This window comes from Cercospora beticola, chromosome 4 (assembly GCF_033473495.1).
Source record: "Cercospora beticola chromosome 4, complete sequence".
Lineage (NCBI taxonomy): Eukaryota > Fungi > Ascomycota > Dothideomycetes > Mycosphaerellales > Mycosphaerellaceae > Cercospora > Cercospora beticola.
In genome coordinates this window covers 3839310-3857078 of record NC_088938.1, presented here as the reverse complement: position 1 = coordinate 3857078, position 17769 = coordinate 3839310, and the positions used below count along the sequence as shown (strand labels likewise).

Here is a 17769-nt window from a genome sequence, read left to right as displayed (position 1 = left end):
TAGCTTGCGAATCGCATTATCCAATGACCCATTTGGCACTCCAGGTGAGGTGCCCTGCAATTTATTATCTGTATGAGATACGCGCACACAGCAAACCGTACATAAGTCCGGCACAGAATGTTCTCGTCAACGGCTCCTGTCGAGACTGTCAACTGCGGGATGCGATCTAGGTCTGAATAGATCAGACCACTGCTGCAGAAACCATTGGATATCGCTTGTCTTGGGTTTGTCAAGTGGCGTTGCGTTCAGCCTTGTCCGAGGGCGAATAGCAGGCTGCATGAGATCGCCACAATACCTTGGAAACTGCGCAGTCCAGTCGAGACTGCGAGAAACAGCCATGCCAAGTCAAGAGCTTTCCACAACATGTAAGAGCGGCCTGAGTTGAGCCGAGTGCAGCGGTAAAGATCGATTTGAGGCTCTCAGTGCCTCCTGCAGTTGTAGGTGTGTATGTACCGAGGTTGCGATGTCGCATTAGGCTTGCCGGTGCAGTGAGATTGCGCGCCGGAGATTATGATGGGTATGGCGCGCAGCGACATGGCGCAGCTGTGCAATGTGAGCAGTGTGCTGTGTATGGTACGGAGAAACTCTGGTAAGCTCAGTACGAGACGCGACGAGGGTGGAAGTCATATTGCTTGGCCGACCCTTCAGGCATTTGACCATCGCTGCCTTCCCAAGTTTGTTGAAAAGATCTGCTGTTACGGTCTGAGCGCTGGCAGTCGTGGCAGTATAAATCACCTGTCTCAGTGTGAGTTACCTGAACAATTCTATGCAGCGCATACGTCGGATGTCATGTTAGCGACCTCCTGTAAAGTTGCAAGTTACCACTCCTCGGCAGTAGCCTCTCTTTGACTCGACAATGCATAAGTAGGCCAATGGTGCAGCTTCAAACCTTCCAGTAGTGGTTGAGTCTCCTTCGAAGGAGCACCTTCGACCCGTATCTTTGAGATCTGAGGTTCATTGCATGAGCATACTAATCTTCATGCTCGAAATCTTCAGCCGCGGGAGAATGTGGTGTTCGCCATTATGGTGATTTGTTACGAGGCTTGGGCGAACGCATGGTCCAGATGTCTTCAAGAAGTAGCACTGTTGTGTCCCGGGTGTCCCCAGGCCTGCAAGCTCGGCTTTTTTCGGCCATTCTCGTAAGTAGTAGTGATGTGATGAAGACGACGCGAAGCTCTGTACTCAACACGAGTGCGTTCCCTACGCCCCAGATATCGGCTGCTTGGGAGATGCAGTTGCGGAAGCTTGAGATGGGCTTATTGAAATGGCAGCCGTCAGGATGGGAGGGAGGCCGTTGTTCGGGTAAACCTGCGAGCATTTTTCTCCTTGCGGTTATCGGCGCATGCTATCTGCGCAGATGTGCTCGATCTCCTGCGGAGGTCGTTCGAGACGCCGGAAGTGGTGCATACCGAAACCAGAATCGCAAGCGAGCTCCGGCCTCGTGTGCGTGAAGTCGAGCAGCTTCTGTTCCGACAGCAAGGTCTCTGCCTTGCTCATCACGGCACTAACAGGGATCTCCAAAGTGTTCGCAGGTCACGCGAGACCCACTCTTGCATCCTGCTTGGGAAAAGTGGCTTTCACGTGAATATGCATTGTCATGACAACGGCGTGGGCCCCACAATCAACACACGACGTTTCACCCAGCCAGCCATTCGCATTGCGCAAGAGAGGCTGGCAGCGCAGCGTCCCATTCGCCGTACCAGGTGTGCACGCCTGTTGCGCAATACCAACGCTGTGTGCGCGGCTAGCCAGTAACAGCGCAAGCGTCGTCCGAGGGAAGGCTGGTTGAATGGTCCAGGCCGGTGTGGTGACGGCAGCGGTCGGGTTTGTTGATGTGTGTTCGATCCATTTTCAAGGGTCATCGACTGCAGACCTTGAAGCCCTCACTACTGCATTGCGTGCATTGCATGCCACCATCGTTGAATCCCGTACGCCAACCTTGATCGCTCGCACACACCCTCGCTGCGCACTGTTGTTTGTCTAGTCTCACCTCTCACTGCCCGGGCCTCACGACCGCTTTCACGACCCGGGGAAGATCAGTTGCTCGTCACTGACTATTGTACATCACGGATGGGGAGGATGGTGGAGGAGATCATGGTCTAGCCACGAACCGCACTCGACACGACGCCCGCTGCGAACGAACGATTTATGACCTTCCCGACGACCACGAACCGATATTCTTATGAAGAGGCAGTCACTACCGTGGGGCCTGCTGGCTCTGTCGCGTGTAGTTCTGGCCGATGTATCATTACCCTACAATCCGACAAGCGTATTGCGGTCGCGGAATTCGACGACAGCATACATCCTGCGAAGCTCATCACGCAATCCCAATCAGGCGGTACTGCAGAGCATCGACGTCTCCGAAACGGTCTCAGGCAATGACGCCTCACCCTCGACTCTGTCGCAGAGTTTGCCATTTCTGAACGATGAATCGCAAGTGCCGTATCTGCCCATCATCGACGAGTATGGGAACATCACAGTCATTGCAGGAGACTGTGCAGAAGGTGCAGATAGCACAACCATATGGAAGTGGGCTGGGGAATGGAAGAAGCATACCACGACAGCGCAACTCGGCGCATTCGCGAACTTGACAGGCGTCAATTACCTGGGCAATGGTGTGGCATTTTCAGCCGACGTGGGAAACTCAGAAACACAGCTGGAGTTCTTCGTGTTCGGCGGCATGTGTCCAGCAAGTAACAGCACAGCGGCATCATGGCAAAATGATGCTCAGTACTCGCAGTCGATGCTGGTGTACAATGCAGGAGGTGCGACAGGCGGCAATGAGAACACTTACAGCGTCAGCGCGTCGGCCGCTCGAGGACCACCCATCGCTGAAGCTGGTTTCACCATGACTGGCCTGCCACCCACTTACCGAGTCAACGCTACTGGGGCAGCACAGACGCAACAGCAGGACTTCTTGCTGCTGGGTGGGCACACACAAAATGCCTTCCTGAACACTTCACAAGTAGCGCTCTTCTCGCTCCCGCAAAATAGCTGGTCATATCTCCCAGTGCAACAACCTGCACCAGGACGTACGGATCTTGCCGCGCGAGCTTCGGACGTAACTCTCGTCGAGCCTCGCTCCGGACATACGGCGGTATTGTCGGAGGACGGAAGCCAGATCATTGTCATTGGAGGCTGGGTAGGCGACATCACCAACCCAGCTGACCCCCAAGTCGCCTTTCTCAATTTGGGTTCCGAATATGGTGGCGATGATCAGCTGGCTTGGACGTGGACTGTACCGAGTCAGGCAACAGGTGGTATCGCGAAGAACACCGGAATCTACGGGCATGGCGCGACTATGCTCCCCGGTGGAGTGGTTATGATTGTGGGCGGCTTCATAATTCCAGCTCCTGCTTCTTCGAGATTTGCCAAACGGCAAGCGCAGTCCAATGACCAGGTCTTGCTATACAACACGACCTCGAATGCATGGATCAGCTCATATACGAACCCGGTCGGTGCCAGTGAGACAAAGTCCGAAGGCGGAGCTTTGAGCAAGACATCGCAACAAGCAGGCCTCGGGCTCGGGCTCGGACTGGGTGTGCTCGTCCTCGTCATATTGATCCTTGCTTACTTCTGGTATGCGAGACGACTAAAGCAAAAGCGCGAACAGCAAGAGCAAGCGCTCGTTCATTCAGCAGGTGGATCATTCCTCGCACTAGACCAACCGTACCTCGACCATGGAGATGTACATGATCGTCGGCAAGGACCATACGCCGCCATTGATGATGGACCACCGGAGATGCAGCATGCAGCGTCTACAGGATTGTTCGTCAATGTTCCAAGTCCAACAAGAGGTCTTCGAAATGGACTTGCCACACGCCCGTACTCATACCACCAAGCACCCCGATATGACGAGGTGCGCGTCAGCAAAGGGAGCGGCAACATTCATCCCATCCTTGAGCGTCAAGACGAAGACGATCTTGAGCGAGGGGGTAATGTGCGCAACCCATTCTCGGATCCCGCTCATGGACCCGAGCCTGGCCCGTCACACGACAGATTTAGCAACGCTGAGGCAAAGCTTCAGGAGTTACAACGCGTGCTCAATTCTGGTACTGGATATGCTCCCATCAACGATCCATTCAAGGACCCGCACCCAAATCCGCTAGGCAGTAACCCAAACTCACCGCGATCTCCGAACGCTGCAGAAACATTACGAATCGTTCCAGCTTACGTTCCGCGCTCCCATCTTGTGGAACGAAAACCCGTGCCATCAGCCAAAGACCAAAATTGGTTGGTAGTGGAGGACGAAGATGATGAGCCTCCAGCCCCAATGCCTGGACCAGCATCCGGATCGTCTTATTGGAATGGCCGCGCCTCACCTACCAAGAGTGATGACCGGACATCATCCACCTTGAGTGATCGCTCGACCCGATCACATGCTTCCACATCATCCATCACGCGAACAATGTCGACACGCACGGGAGCTCTCCTAGCCGCAGCACTGGCAAGGCGAGAAGCGGAACAAACTCCAGGCACAACACCGATGGAGGGACGAACGGCGACGATGTCCACTACTGAATCGAGTGGAGGGCGAAAATCACCATACTACTTCTATGGAGCTCACACAGAGTCTCAGAGGCAATCAAAACGAAAGTCGAAGAAGCCTGTGTTGGAGCCCATACATAACGCCGACAAATCCACTGAGTCGTTCATGACAGCACATTCATCATTCATTGGGCTCAAACAAGAAGGCAAAGCACTTCTCGGAGGCAGCTCAGTGTCTGACAGAGACGATCCATATCGACGCGCACTGGCAGCCCACGGCCTGGTCGGAAACAAATCCGAAGCAGAAGCTTCCTCATCACCTCATCGCCGACAAGGTTGGATGGGCAGCATTCGTCGAGCTTTAACAACAGCAATGAACGAACGAAGCTTCAGCCTAACAAGTCAACACAAACACTCCCACGAAGAAATGATGGAACCTCGAACTTCCACCTCCTCTCCCACACGCTCCGACCGCGCAGTCCTCGGAATCCAAAGCTCCCCTCGACGAGCGATCTCCGATGGTGGAGCGCTACTAAAACAAAAACGCGGCCAGAAAGACTGGGATACTATCCATCCTTACAAAGATGATCCGGAACTTGAAGGTGACTGGGGAGAAGAAACTCGAACCTCACTCGAAGTCCGCGAAGCAGAGAACGAATGGGATGTTGAAGGTGCGGCTGCTAAACGTGATGTACAAGTCATGTTTACGGTTCCGAAATCGAGATTAAGGGTTGTGAATGCGGATGTTGAGAGGGCTAGTATGCGGTCTGCGTCGGATGGGGCGATTAGTAGGAAGGAGAGTGCGTTGAGTTTGAACTCGAAAAATCAACAACAAGGAGGTGGGAGTTTGATCGGTGGGGGCATGGCCACGAGCTCTACGGCTGGGGTTCTGGGGAGAGGAGGATCGACGAGTACGACGAGGAGTCGGAGTGGTGGGACTTTGGAGTTGAGGGAGACGGAGTCGCAGATGCAGGTGAGGATGAGGGCTTTGTTGAGTTCGGGGAGTAGAGTTGAGGAGAGGGAGAGGGAGAGGATGAGGAAGGCGAGATGATCTTGGCTTCTCTTTTGGATGAGGGAAATTGTATATGATGGTGATCAGGACATTGGCTGATCGATCGATATGGGTGGCTTGATGATGAGAGCTTCGAGGAACGAATTGGTGCCAGGGACAAGAAAAGGGCACAGCACAGAATGATTGTTTAGCGAAAGGTGCTTGGCGTTTTTCAAGACTGTAGAGGTAGCAAGCTTTACTTACCTTACCTTACTTTTGGGACCAGGAGGTTTAAGTCTGCTGGTGTATATATAGATGGGCCATTTGATGACGCTTCTATGGCGATATTCGTACAAAGAGCTCGATCCTCAAGGAAGAGTGATTGTGATCGAATGCCCGACTTCTTGGTGTCGCTATCGTTGAATATTTGACATTCCAGCACGAGAGTTGTCAGAGGCGTCTCCTTGGATCTGCGTCCCTGTCATGTTGCAAGCCGACACATAGATGCAACAGTAGCTCGATGTGATCAATCGATGGTCATTACTGGCCTCAACAAAGCAATAGGACATGACTATGATACTCCAGGAAGCCACATCGCTTCGTCGGTAATGTCCTATCTCCGATTGTGCAATGCACTGGTGGAGATATTATGCACGAGGGAGGAACAGACTGAATGTGAATCTCTCTACACAATAGTGATTACCTACCACTTTAGGAGGTACAACAAGAGGTTTGGGGGAGGCTACTGTGGACCCCCTCTGTAGCCTGCAGGAGGTATCTCCAGCCACGTTCTAGCCCCAAACTTCGGAGAATGGGAGATCTTCGGATTCCGTGCATCTCTGGCCACACACACAATAGCGCGAGGCGGAGCCTCCGCAGTGATGTCAAGCGGCTGTCGTCCATAGTATAGCCAAGACGACGATTCGTATTGTCGGCTCAGGTGGCCGGAGCCCTAAAAGCAGTTTCCAAGCCGGCTGCTGCTGTGTTCGAGTTTCCGGTCGTTCGGGCTCGGTATGCTGTTGTTGGGAGGTGGAAAGGTGTCTCTAGTGTGCGGGCAAATGGTATCCGATGGGATAATGAGCGCCGTGAGGGAGTGTAGTATATATGGTGCATGTAGTCTTGCAGGCATGAAGCTGCAAAGGATCCGTACACAGCTCTCCACGAAATGGCCTCCTCAGGCCTCGAAATCGCACAACATGTGCAACAAAGTCCAGGCCTCGCGATCATCGCCCTGCTGGCCGGAGGTGTTACACTGTACACCTTAGGTCGCATCTTCTACAACCTCTTCCTACATCCCATGCGAGACGTCCCCGGTCCATGGTGGTGGGCAGCTTCGCGAATCCCATTCGACTACCATTCTTTCAACGGCACAGCTCTGCACCGAATACTCGAACTCCACCGACAATATGGCACCGAAGTCCGAATCGCACCCAACGAAGTCAGTCTTGGAGATGGCGCAGTTTGGAAAGAAGTCTGGTCAGCAAAACCAGAATTTCCTAAAGATCCGCAGTTCACCGAGGCGAATTTCGAGCCTGTGAAGAATGTCTTTATGGCAGATAAGGAGGATCATTCTCGGTTTCGAAGATTGTTGGCTTATGCTTTCTCGGCCAAGGGGATTAAGGATCAGGAGCCTAGGTTTATGTATTATATTGATCTTTTGATTCAGCGGCTTCATGAGCATGCTTCGGAAGGAAAGACGTTGGATATGGTTGATTGGTATACCATGACGGTTTTTGATGTGCTCGGTGATCTCACCTGGGGAGAACCGTTCAATGGGCTGAGAGATCAGGTCGTGCATAATTGGGTGGATGTTTCGATGCATGCCACGGAATTCTTCTTCAAGGCTGGCGCTCTGATGAAGCATTACCTTCCTTTCTTGATCCCGATCCTCGCGGACCCGAAGTTGGCTGAGGCGCATAAGCTGAATAGCTTGTATTCTGCTCAGTTGACAGAGCGGCGTGCGGACGCTGGGAATGACGGACCTCGCGGGGACTTCTGGGACAAAGTCTTGATTAAGAGCGGAGAGAACGATAAAGGCGAAGGCATGACGCTGGATGAGATGAAGGTCAATGCTTCGTTCCTGATTCTTGCCGGGGCTGAGACGACTGCCACGACGCTGAGTGGTGCCACATATCTTTTGTGCAAGAACCCCGGAGTTTTGCAAAAGGTGACGCAGGAGGTCCGAACGACTTTTGCGTCCAGCGATGAGATCAACCTGGCTACCGTTGGTCAGCTGACATACATGCACCACGTCCTTCTCGAAGCGATGAGAATGTATCCTCCTGTGGCAGATGGCCTTCCACGCGTGCCTCCTCGTGGTGGAGCAGCAGTCTGCGGAAGATGGTATCCAGAAGGTGTAAGTATGATACGTCCGGGTAATCTCTGATGGCATAAGCTCAACATCGCTGACTTTTGCTTGATTTACAGATCAGTATTCACGCAAATCATTTCGCCATCAACCGTTTACCGGGCAATTTTGTGCGGCCTGACGAGTTCATTCCCGAACGCTGGGCATCTGATGCAACAGACTTCTCCGACGACAAGAAAGCGAGTTTCCAGCCTTTTGCTGCAGGTGTAAGTGAAATAGTGTTTACCAACAAGTCGCTGAACACAAGCTGATATTTTTCTCAGACGAGGAACTGTATCGGACAGAACTTGGCACATGCGGAGATGCGATTGATTCTGTCCAAGATCCTGTTCGATTTCGATCTCGAGCTGAATGAAGACAAGATGGGTGGGAGAGATTGGTTCGCGACACAGAAGAATTTTGGTGTCTGGTTCAAGGATCCTGTTTGGGTGAGGATGAAGGCGAAGGCGAAGGCGGCTGCTTGATGGGTTCAAGATACCGTTGAAGCGATCAAAGGCCCGGGAGCCATTCTTGAGGCCATTGCGTACCACGTCTTTGCGGATTGCGGCAGGCACGTCTCTCTGTCGCCAGCAGCGCTCACAGCGCTCTCGCAGCTCCATGAAAGATCGCAATTTGTACGACCCCGGGACAATGCTGAAGGCGCTTTCGAAGCTCATTTTGAAGAGCTTCGACAGAGGTTTCTTGCACGGCAAACCACGTATACCGGCGTCATGAGTAAGGCGCGACATGAAAATTGAGAGATGAAGTAAGCACGATAGAAGTCGGGCCCGCATGCCTGATTTGGTAGAAGAGCAGCGAGTTCTCCGTCACGAGCTTTTGCCAAACGGAGACCGTCCAATCAAATTTCACGGGTTCCTGATTAACCCAAACCTTCACAGACGACATCATCTGTGCTCGTTTATCCTGCACGCCAGACACGCTCTCTCATCAAGAACAGAAGGTGCATGAAAACAGCGTGCTTGGTCAGGCAACAATGGCCGCGCTCCTTCCACCTCGCTGTGGCACATCCAGCTGCTCTGGAAAGCTAACATCCGGCACTCGTCGGTGACCGTGAATAGAAACACGCCCTGGCCAGCATCACGACAGACGCGAGTGGGTCTGAAGAACTTTCACCTTTCCGCCTTCTCAGACGCTTTCTGGCATCTTCGCTGCGTTAGGGCACGGTCATGGATAAGTCGCCGTTGTTTGCCCATTGCCTTATCTGGCACATGTAGGCCCTCGCTGCACTGCATTGACGCTCGCTGTCAATGCTCGGCAGGCGATAGATCACTTGACTCTTGGGAGCGATACCTGCCCCGAGAAATCTGCTGAAGTATTAAAGCCATTCCGTCCCCACTCACTCGCACAGCAGATCATATACCACTCACCACACGCCAAGATGGCTTCCACAAGCAGAACATTAACCAGAGCTCTTCGCTCACCACCCCCGACCCAAGCGTTTCGATCCTCTGCCTCGAAGCGCAGCGCCCAGCTTTTCCAGCAACAAGCCCGACGTGGCTACTCGAGCGAGGCCCCGAAGGCTGCGAGCAATTGGTACATCTGGGGAGCAGGAGGAGTAGCATTGGGAGTTGGAGGATACTTTGCCGTCCGTGGTACCAAGCAGAGCTCAGATGCCAAGTCGGAGACTGTCTTCACACCTACAAAAGATGACTACCAGAAAGTCTACGATGCGATAGCGGCAAAGATCATTGAGGAGGATGACTATGACGATGGCTCATACGGTCCTGTCCTCCTCCGACTAGGCTGGCACGCAAGTGGCACCTACGACGCAGCGACTGGTACAGGAGGCTCCAACGGCGCCACAATGCGTTTCGCACCCGAACGAGACCACGGAGCCAACGCTGGTCTCACTGTGGCCCAGAAGTTCCTCGAGCCCATCAAGCAGCAATTCCCCTGGATCACCTACTCCGATCTCTGGACCCTTGCCGCAGCCTGTGCTATTCAAGAAATGGGAGGTCCTGACATCCCATGGCGTCCAGGCCGCGCCGACCGCGATGTATCCTTCTGCACACCCGATGGTCGCCTTCCCGACGCCTCCAAAGAACACAACCACCTCCGCGCCATCTTCGGCCGCATGGGCTTCAATGACCAAGAAATCGTCGCTCTGTCTGGCGCTCACGCTCTCGGACGCTGCCACACTGACCGCTCTGGCTTCGACGGTCCTTGGACATTCTCACCTACCACATTGACGAACGACTACTTCAAGTTGCTCTTCGATGAGAAGTGGCAGTGGAAGAAGTGGAATGGGCCGAAGCAGTATGAAGACAAGAAGACCAAGAGCTTGATGATGTTGCCTACAGATTTGGCGATAATCAAGGATAAGGAGTTCCGGAAGTACGCAGAAGTTTATGCTAAGGATCAGGAGGCTTTCTTTAGGGACTTCCAAAAAGTCGTGGTGAAGTTATTTGAACTTGGAGTGCCGTTTGTCAGTGGAGAGGATGCCAGGATAACTTTCAAGAGGACAGAGTAATGCGGGAAAGAAGGGTTTGTGTTTTGGCGTCTGCCGCTGGGATGAAATCACCATCTGGGGAGCAAATGACAGTGTGTGCTGGAGTGTGTACCTTCGAATCGATTATGATACCAATACTAGCATAGAATAGCGCTGCTAGAGCAATAGAATTTCTGAAGATTGCAACTTTGCATCAAGCAGTGTTGATACTTTCGCTGCGCAGTTCGCGAGTTCACGACGCGTTCCATCCTGTCAGATCGATTCTCTGCGTCGCCGCCATATCGCGTCTTTTTGAGCCGAATACCCAGAGCTTGCAGCTATTGCTGCAGTACCGGCATCATCGACTTGAATCATCGAAAAAAGCTAAGAATGTAGACCAAACTCGATATAGTACACTACGACCTACAGCTCTATCATCTACCAATTGGGTATCTACACATCTACAGTTTACGCCAAAATTTCCTTGATGGCCTCAATCTGCTCCAGCACAGCGCTCCTGCTGGTGCCGCCCTTTGCCGAGCGAGCCTCAACACTAGCTTGATAGTTGAACACTTCCAAAACATCTTTCTCGAATCGGCCATCTACGCCTTGTAGCTGCTCAAACGTGAGCTTATCCATCGGCACGCGCTCATTCTCTGCGAGCTGCACCACGCGTCCTGAGATGTGGTGCGTCTCGCGGAAGGGGACACCTTTTCGCACGAGGTAGTCTGCCAGATCAGTAGCGAGCATGTCGGGAGATAGTGACCGAAGCATGTTCTCGGGGAAGATGGAAAGGGTCGAGAGGACACCAGTGGCGATTTGGATGCTGTCGCCAACGGTCTTGACATGATCCAGAAGTGGTTCGACAGATTCTTGTAAGTCCTTGTTGTATGTCGAGGGAATGCCCTTCACACTCATCATGAGACCTGTCATCTGGCCAAATGCCCTGCCGCTCTTGCCTCGGATCAGCTCCAGCGAGTCGGGGTTCTTCTTCTGTGGCATCAAGCTTGAGCCGGTGGAGTACGTGTCCGCCAACTTGACAAATGCGAACTCTCCAGTCGAGTAAATGATCAAATCTTCCGCCCATCGAGAGAGATGTGTCATCAACATACTTCCCCACTGCATTGTCTCAATCACAAAATCACGATCTCCCACACCAGCCATGGAGTTCATGATCAATCCATCAAAGCCCAGCTCCTCGGCCATGGCATCACGATCAATCGCAAAAGGGTTTCCTGCCAGAGCACCACATCCGAGAGGAGACTTGTTGATCCTCTGCCTCACCTCCCTCAATCTCTGCAAATCACTCGCAAAGTAGTGTCCGTAAAGCAACATCCAATGACTCCACCTGATGGGCTGCGCGCGCTGCAGATGCGTATATCCGGGCATGACATGATCAATCTCTTTCTCTGCCCTCGCAGCGATAACCTTCAGAAATGCGACCAAGTACTCTTCCAGCTGCGAAAGCTGGTCCCTCAGCCACAGCCTCATATCAGTCGCAACCTGATCATTTCGACTACGTCCCGTGTGGAGCTTCCCCGCGATATTCGTGCCGATAATCTCGCCCAATCGTCGCTCGTTCGCAGTGTGGATATCTTCATCGACGCCAGGCACGATTTTGAACGTGCCATCTTCCCACTCTTGCTGGACTTGTTTGAAGCCTTTCTCAATCGCGGAGAATTCTTCTGGTGTGAGAAGTCCAGACTTTGTATTTGCGCGAGCGAAAGCGACGCTGCCGCGGATGTCTTGAGAGTAGAAGGCGCGGTCGAAGTAGATGGATTCGTTGTATTGGGTCATGATGGGGTCGGTGCCGCCAGTGAAGCGGCCGCCCCAGAGCTTGCCAGCGGCGGGTGTGGAGTCTTTGGACATGGTGGGCAGCGAGGTCTTGGACATGAGTTAGACGGTCTTGAGTGGCTGAAGTATGAAGAGGGAGGATTTCGCGACTGGGGAGTCATCTCAACTTTTTCCCCAGAACTGACTCCAATGGCTGGCAAGGGCTCGCTATCGATAACCTGAGCTCCTGCAAGGTTTCAGCTAGTACGGATTTGGTCGAAGCTCATCTTGGCAGACGCAGGATGCCTTCACTTCATCCCACTAACAGCTGCCTCGCATCCGCCTTTCATGTGATAGTGCAACTTCATCTCAAGCCTTGATAGGCTTCAAAAGAGCCAAAATGTCCGCCGGCCCCACGAACCTCTGGCATCGCCGCCTGGTCAAAGATACCGACGCCAAAGCCTGCTGGATCTGCTACAAACCCACACCCACCGTGCTCTCGACCCCAGACAATTCCGACTGGTTCTACATTTGCCCAGGCCATCTCACAGATCCTAAATTCGCCATTTCAAAAGATGCCGAAGATCTCGCCAAGAAGGCCAAAGACGCCGAAATCGAGAAGGAAATTGAAGCTGTGAAGAAGGAATTCCAAGAGAAGATGAAGAAGAAGATGGATCGACAGCGAATCAAAGAGTGGGAGAAGGAAGGGAAGAATGTTAAGGAAGAACAGAAGAAACTGGATGAGGCGGACGAAAAGACGCTGAAAGAGGAGGAGGAGAAAAAGTTGAAGGAGTTGGAAGCAAAGAAGAGTGAGGCCGGGAAGGCTACCGTCACGGTTGAAGGACCGAGGATATTTGAGTTGAATAAGAACTTCTGGAATATGAGGTTGCAGAAGAAGGCGCAGGCTGCGGCAGCGAAGAGGCAGGCTGAAAGACTGAGGACACCGGGCTTCTTTCCTAGTGTTCCACAAGGACCATGAAGAAGAATGAGACCTGTCGGAGATATTGGTCTGCAAGGTTATTTAGCTGCTGGACTTGTTGCTGGATCTCTAGCAAAGCTCCAGTGCGCAACATGATGAGGCATGTCCACGGAGCGCCATCGCTGACAAACAAAGCGGCTCCACTTTCCCAAATGCGGACATTGGAAGTATGGCGGCTTTGTCTTCAGCCACCTGGATTCTCATCACAGCTACAAGATACTGACTCGATCTGAGAATGCATACACGAGGATAAGTGAACACTCGAGTCGAAGTCACGAGTGGGAGACAGAATATTTATTCACTGGCTCCGCATCCGGTCACTTCACACAAAGACGCGTCGTGGCACATATGATACAACGAGGACCCAGATCTGTTCTATCTAGTAATATCACAGTCAACATGGTGCCGCGTAAACGCAAATCCAAGAGTACAGCTCCCGCTGTGCCACCTGCGAAGAAGTCGAAGAAGTCGAAGCGGGAGCCAGCGCCGAAGCCATACCCCGCTGTCATGAGCTTACCCCAGGAAGTCTGGGACAACATCCTTAAGTACCTCTGGTCTCGTGATGAAGCGAAGTACCCAGCCTGGATCGAAAGCCATTGGATTAAAGATTTTCGTCGAGTCAACAGAACGTTCAGAGACGCAGCCGACGATGCATTTGTCAAGAAATATATCGAGAACCTCCGCGTCTACCTCATTGCGAGCGACGTTCGAAAAGTATTCGATGGACTGGAGCTTATTGGCCCAAAAAATGGCCGACCAATCGAAAGCTACATCAAAGGTCTCAGATTCGCCGACCATCGACGAACCTCCGGATCCATTCGTTCCGGCCCATTAGCGACACCCCTCAACCCAACAGAACTGGTTGCACTGCGTACAGAGCTGATGAATCTGATCGCTCACATCCCACAAGTACAACACGTGCTGTGCAAAGCGGTTGACGTAGGCCCGCCCCGTGTGCTTACGCCAAACGCAGGTGTCACAGTCATTCTCCAGCTATTATCCCACAACCCGAACATCAGCTTGACCTCTATCACACTGAAAGAATGCGAACTCGACTTCAATACACTGCGTCCGTTCCTCGCATCACACAGCAGGCTGCAATCCCTCAAGATCTCTCGGGTCAATCTTCGCAATGGCTCTTGGGGGAGTCTCTTCGCCTCTTGGCGTGATTCGGCGCCGGATTTGTCGCGACTTGAGTTGTTTGTACTTGCGGATTCGAATTCGTCGTGGGGGATATCTCCCCCGCTCGCCGGCGACTGGTCTAGCTACACCGGCAGCAATCCAATTCGGGCTTTTCGCAATCCGGCGGCGACGGTTCCGAAGAAGCAGGTGGAGAGCTATCATCTGGCGTCTGGTAAAGTAGTGTGCAAGGGAAGGTTCGCGGTCATTTTGGGGACGAACGCGATCTTGGGGGACAAGGGGAGTACGCTGTTTGATCCGGCGATTACGGTTGCTGCGTTCAAGGAGAGAGGCCTGCTGTTGTGAACTCGTGGGCTGCAGTGGCCAGTGCAGCAGTGAGTTTTGTAGCGAGCAGCTGTGTGCCTTGGCTGCATGTGACGTTCTAGGGTTTGCTTCAATTGCGCGGGCACTAGCGTCCGTATGTGGCTGCATGTGATGGGACCAAATCTTCGTTTATTGTTTATCCACTTCAATCTGATCCCAAGCCAACTTGAGAGTACAACACTTTACCTATCTGGCCCTCGGGCACATTCACATTGTCATCACGACTCGAACGCAGCTCACAACATGGCCGAGTCCAAGGGAGCCGATCAAGATGTTACCAGCAGCCGACTTGTCGTCGCCCATCAGGTCGTCGCTGATCAAGTCGTCACTGTTGGTCAGGTCGCAGCCGTGAAAGACACCACCGAGGATGAGAACAAGCAGGCGAATTATCTGGAGACACTACCAGGCGAACTGATCGGCATTGTCGCCTCGCATACAGACATCCTCGACAATGCCGCGTGCCCGATAGAAGCGTCGATCCACAAAAAGAAGAGCACAGCCTTACACGCACTGCGCCTCACATGCAAGGCACTCTTCAGGGGCTCGGAGGACGAGTGGAACCGTCGACACACGCAGAATATGGTGGTGAGACTCGCTCCTGGAGCCATGCATGCCATCATGAGCTTTTCCTGGTCTCCCAAATGTTTCGCACGAGTGGCGAAAGTGGATTTCTTCCCACCAAAAACCGCGAAGCTGCAGACTGACTTCATGGTTGGTGCCCATGCCACGGACTTCGGCCTTCTGCTGGAGGGCTTCTTGCGAAAACTCTCATGTCTACAGTCGGTCGAAGTGCACGACATGTGGCCCCCATTTGGCATAAAGCAAGGAACGTCGCCATCGCTTGAGGTCTCATTGTTGCTTCGTACTCTGGAGACAATTGAACCACCGAAACTCAAGCGCATTGTGCTGGGCAGCTTGGTTCATTCAACCTCGTCCATCAAGCTGTTCCTGCGAGCTATGGGACAAAATCTGCGCTGTCTCAGCATTCAAGAGGTTGACATCTGTTCCGGAACTGTGAATCCCATGCTCGCTTGCATCCGGGATGATCTGCAGCTGAACGAGCTATACTTGGGAGCTCTACGCCATACTGAGGCAAACAGACACGTATGGTTTCTCGATGCCGGACACATAGCATCAGCGCGCGAGCACAAGTGGTTTCGTGGTACCTTGAGTAGAAAGCTCGAACGCTACTCGATCGCCTGGCGGAGGCTGGAAGCCATCGGCGAGGGCGCAGTCAAGCTAGCTCTGAACAGAGTGCTGCAGCGTTCGGAGAGTAACTTGTACGATGCTAGCATGACCAAAGAATCTTTGGGCTTCTAGAGGAGCCGACATGCGACACATTTATTGCCTTGTGGCTTCGTGGAAAGTTGGAAGGGAAGCTCGAGCATTATACCCTAGGCTGGAACACAGTGGACGCCAAAGACGAATACGCGGGCAAACTGGCTCTGAAAAGGATCCTGCAGCTTGAAGGAGACGACCTATACGATGCGGGCATTTTGGGGACGATGCGATCTTAGGGGTAAAGGGTAGTATGGTGTTCGATCCAGCGATTACGGTTGCTGCGTTTGAGGAGAGGTGTTTGCCATCCTGAGACATGATTCTGGAGTGCGTGGTGGGAAGAGCTTTGACTCGTTGTTCGTCATGTCTGCTTACCAAAAGTTGCAGCAAACTTCACTGACGTAAAGCATCATCACATAATTCCGCCAGACTCGTTCACTGTTCACTCGACTTGACCATTATTCACTTGCGATCAGCACTTTACTCACCAGCGTTTTACGTATATCCCATCCATTTTCACACCTCAACCCAGTTCGAGACTATACATAAACTTGCTGCAGATCCCAACCTTAACACCACTGCCGCACAACACTGTCCCACTGACACCACTTCCCATCCTTTCCTAGTTGTCAGGCTACACGCGATGGCAAAATCGAAGAACAAGGGCCGCCGCGCCAACCCCGCAAGCATTACTACCGTGCAGCGCCAGCAGACCATCTTTCTCGACGCATTACCATGCGAAGTGATTGGAATGATCGCTTCGCAAATGAGCTACGCAAAAGAACCAAGTTGGAGATATGAAGTCGAGAAGAAAGGGGATAAGGAGGAGAACGCAGGGCTGAGCGCATTTCGGCTTACGTGTAAGACGCTCAACGATAGCTCGCAGTACGAGTGGGCACGTCGCCACACGACGTCTATTGTGGTGAGACTTTCGACTGCTGACATTCAGCTCACGACGAGCGTTCTTGCGAACTCTGGACGTTTCGCGAAGGTTAAATCTGTGAACTTCGTCGGACCAAAGACAGAAGACCTTCCTGATGGCGGCTCCTTCACAGTGAAACACACAACGGAGTTGCGGCTCTCACTAGAAGGCTTCGTTCGCAAGCTATCCAATATTGAAGCCGTTGAAGTGAACGCTCTTCAAAACGTCTATTCGGCGTCTGCACCATCTCCTCGAGGTTCCTCGCTGTTGGGTACTCTAGAGGATGTGAACCCAAGCAAGCTCCAACGCTTGCAGCTCAGCGACGGCGTCTATTCAGCGGCGACGGTCCATTCGCTGCTGGGAGAACTCAAAGCAAATCTGCGTTTCTTCAAGGTCGACAGGTTCGAAATCTGCGACGGCAATGCACACTCGACACTGGCGTTCGTGCGGGACGAGCTTCTTCTAGATGAGCTACAAATGACCGCGGTTCGCTCGGTCGTTGATTCGGAGAAATACACGCTGCTTCATGACCAGTTCGACATGGGAGGTCGCGAGTCCAAGTGGCTTCGTAACAGGGCGACTGGAAACTTTGAGCGCTACACCATTGGCAACTGCTGGTTCCAAGCCCAGGGCAAAGGTGCGATCAAATTGGCACTCAATCGAATCCTGGAGCTCGAAGGCAGCGACCTGTACGATCCTAGCTTGACCAAAGGATCTTTGGGCTTTTAAGTTGGTGCGCAGGAGTCACACCTCTTGTCGAGCTTTCGCGGAGGCTAGGCTGTTGTCACATGAACGAGATCGTAGCATGGAAGATGGTGTGACCGGGATGATGAAGGAGTGCATGATTGAGCATTGATGGAGATTTGAGAGCGACTGCCATGTGGTCAGAAGAGCAACTTGTGCGATCAGAGTAGTTGTATTCAAGCAGAGGAGATTGCTCATGCAACAAAATGTAGTGGCACCATCGAATAAAGAGCCTCATTTCTTGCTACCTGGACGTGTCCTGAATCCACACCAGTGTCTCGCAGTGGCATTATGG

General features: G+C 52.7%; 8 protein-coding genes across 8 annotated transcripts; 7 read left to right on the top strand and 1 right to left on the bottom strand.

The window, feature by feature from the left end:
- Positions 1 to 2182: 2182 nt before the first annotated feature.
- Positions 2183 to 5539, top strand: RHO25_007112 (uncharacterized protein; the record flags this gene model as incomplete). The annotated part of the gene is made up of 1 exon (XM_023597887.2): positions 2183 to 5539. The coding sequence occupies one exon, from the start codon at positions 2183 to 2185 to the stop codon at positions 5537 to 5539; it is 3357 nt and encodes a 1118-aa protein (XP_023452226.1).
- A 1105-nt stretch (positions 5540 to 6644) lies between these two features.
- RHO25_007111 (uncharacterized protein) lies at positions 6645 to 8311 on the top strand (the record flags this gene model as incomplete). Its single annotated transcript, XM_023597886.2, has 3 exons — positions 6645 to 7835; positions 7907 to 8053; positions 8111 to 8311. The coding sequence occupies 3 exons, from the start codon at positions 6645 to 6647 to the stop codon at positions 8309 to 8311; spliced, it is 1539 nt and encodes a 512-aa protein (XP_023452228.1).
- A 914-nt stretch (positions 8312 to 9225) lies between these two features.
- CCP1 (heme peroxidase) lies at positions 9226 to 10317 on the top strand (the record flags this gene model as incomplete). Its single annotated transcript, XM_023597885.2, has 1 exon — positions 9226 to 10317. One exon carries the CDS (start codon positions 9226 to 9228, stop codon positions 10315 to 10317), a length of 1092 nt encoding a protein of 363 aa, XP_023452216.1.
- A 426-nt stretch (positions 10318 to 10743) lies between these two features.
- RHO25_007109 (uncharacterized protein) lies at positions 10744 to 12144 on the bottom strand (the record flags this gene model as incomplete). Its single annotated transcript, XM_023597884.2, has 1 exon — positions 10744 to 12144. The coding sequence occupies one exon, from the start codon at positions 12142 to 12144 to the stop codon at positions 10744 to 10746; it is 1401 nt and encodes a 466-aa protein (XP_023452221.2).
- Positions 12145 to 12448: 304 nt separating this feature from the next.
- RHO25_007108 (uncharacterized protein) lies at positions 12449 to 13027 on the top strand (the record flags this gene model as incomplete). The annotated part of the gene is made up of 1 exon (XM_023597883.2): positions 12449 to 13027. One exon carries the CDS (start codon positions 12449 to 12451, stop codon positions 13025 to 13027), a length of 579 nt encoding a protein of 192 aa, XP_023452213.1.
- A 399-nt stretch (positions 13028 to 13426) lies between these two features.
- RHO25_007107 (uncharacterized protein) lies at positions 13427 to 14512 on the top strand (the record flags this gene model as incomplete). The annotated part of the gene is made up of 1 exon (XM_023597882.2): positions 13427 to 14512. One exon carries the CDS (start codon positions 13427 to 13429, stop codon positions 14510 to 14512), a length of 1086 nt encoding a protein of 361 aa, XP_023452215.2.
- Positions 14513 to 14773: 261 nt separating this feature from the next.
- RHO25_007106 (uncharacterized protein) lies at positions 14774 to 15850 on the top strand (the record flags this gene model as incomplete). The annotated part of the gene is made up of 1 exon (XM_023597881.2): positions 14774 to 15850. The coding sequence occupies one exon, from the start codon at positions 14774 to 14776 to the stop codon at positions 15848 to 15850; it is 1077 nt and encodes a 358-aa protein (XP_023453041.2).
- A 601-nt stretch (positions 15851 to 16451) lies between these two features.
- RHO25_007105 (uncharacterized protein) lies at positions 16452 to 17459 on the top strand (the record flags this gene model as incomplete). Its single annotated transcript, XM_023597880.1, has 1 exon — positions 16452 to 17459. One exon carries the CDS (start codon positions 16452 to 16454, stop codon positions 17457 to 17459), a length of 1008 nt encoding a protein of 335 aa, XP_023453039.1.
- Positions 17460 to 17769: the final 310 nt, after the last annotated feature.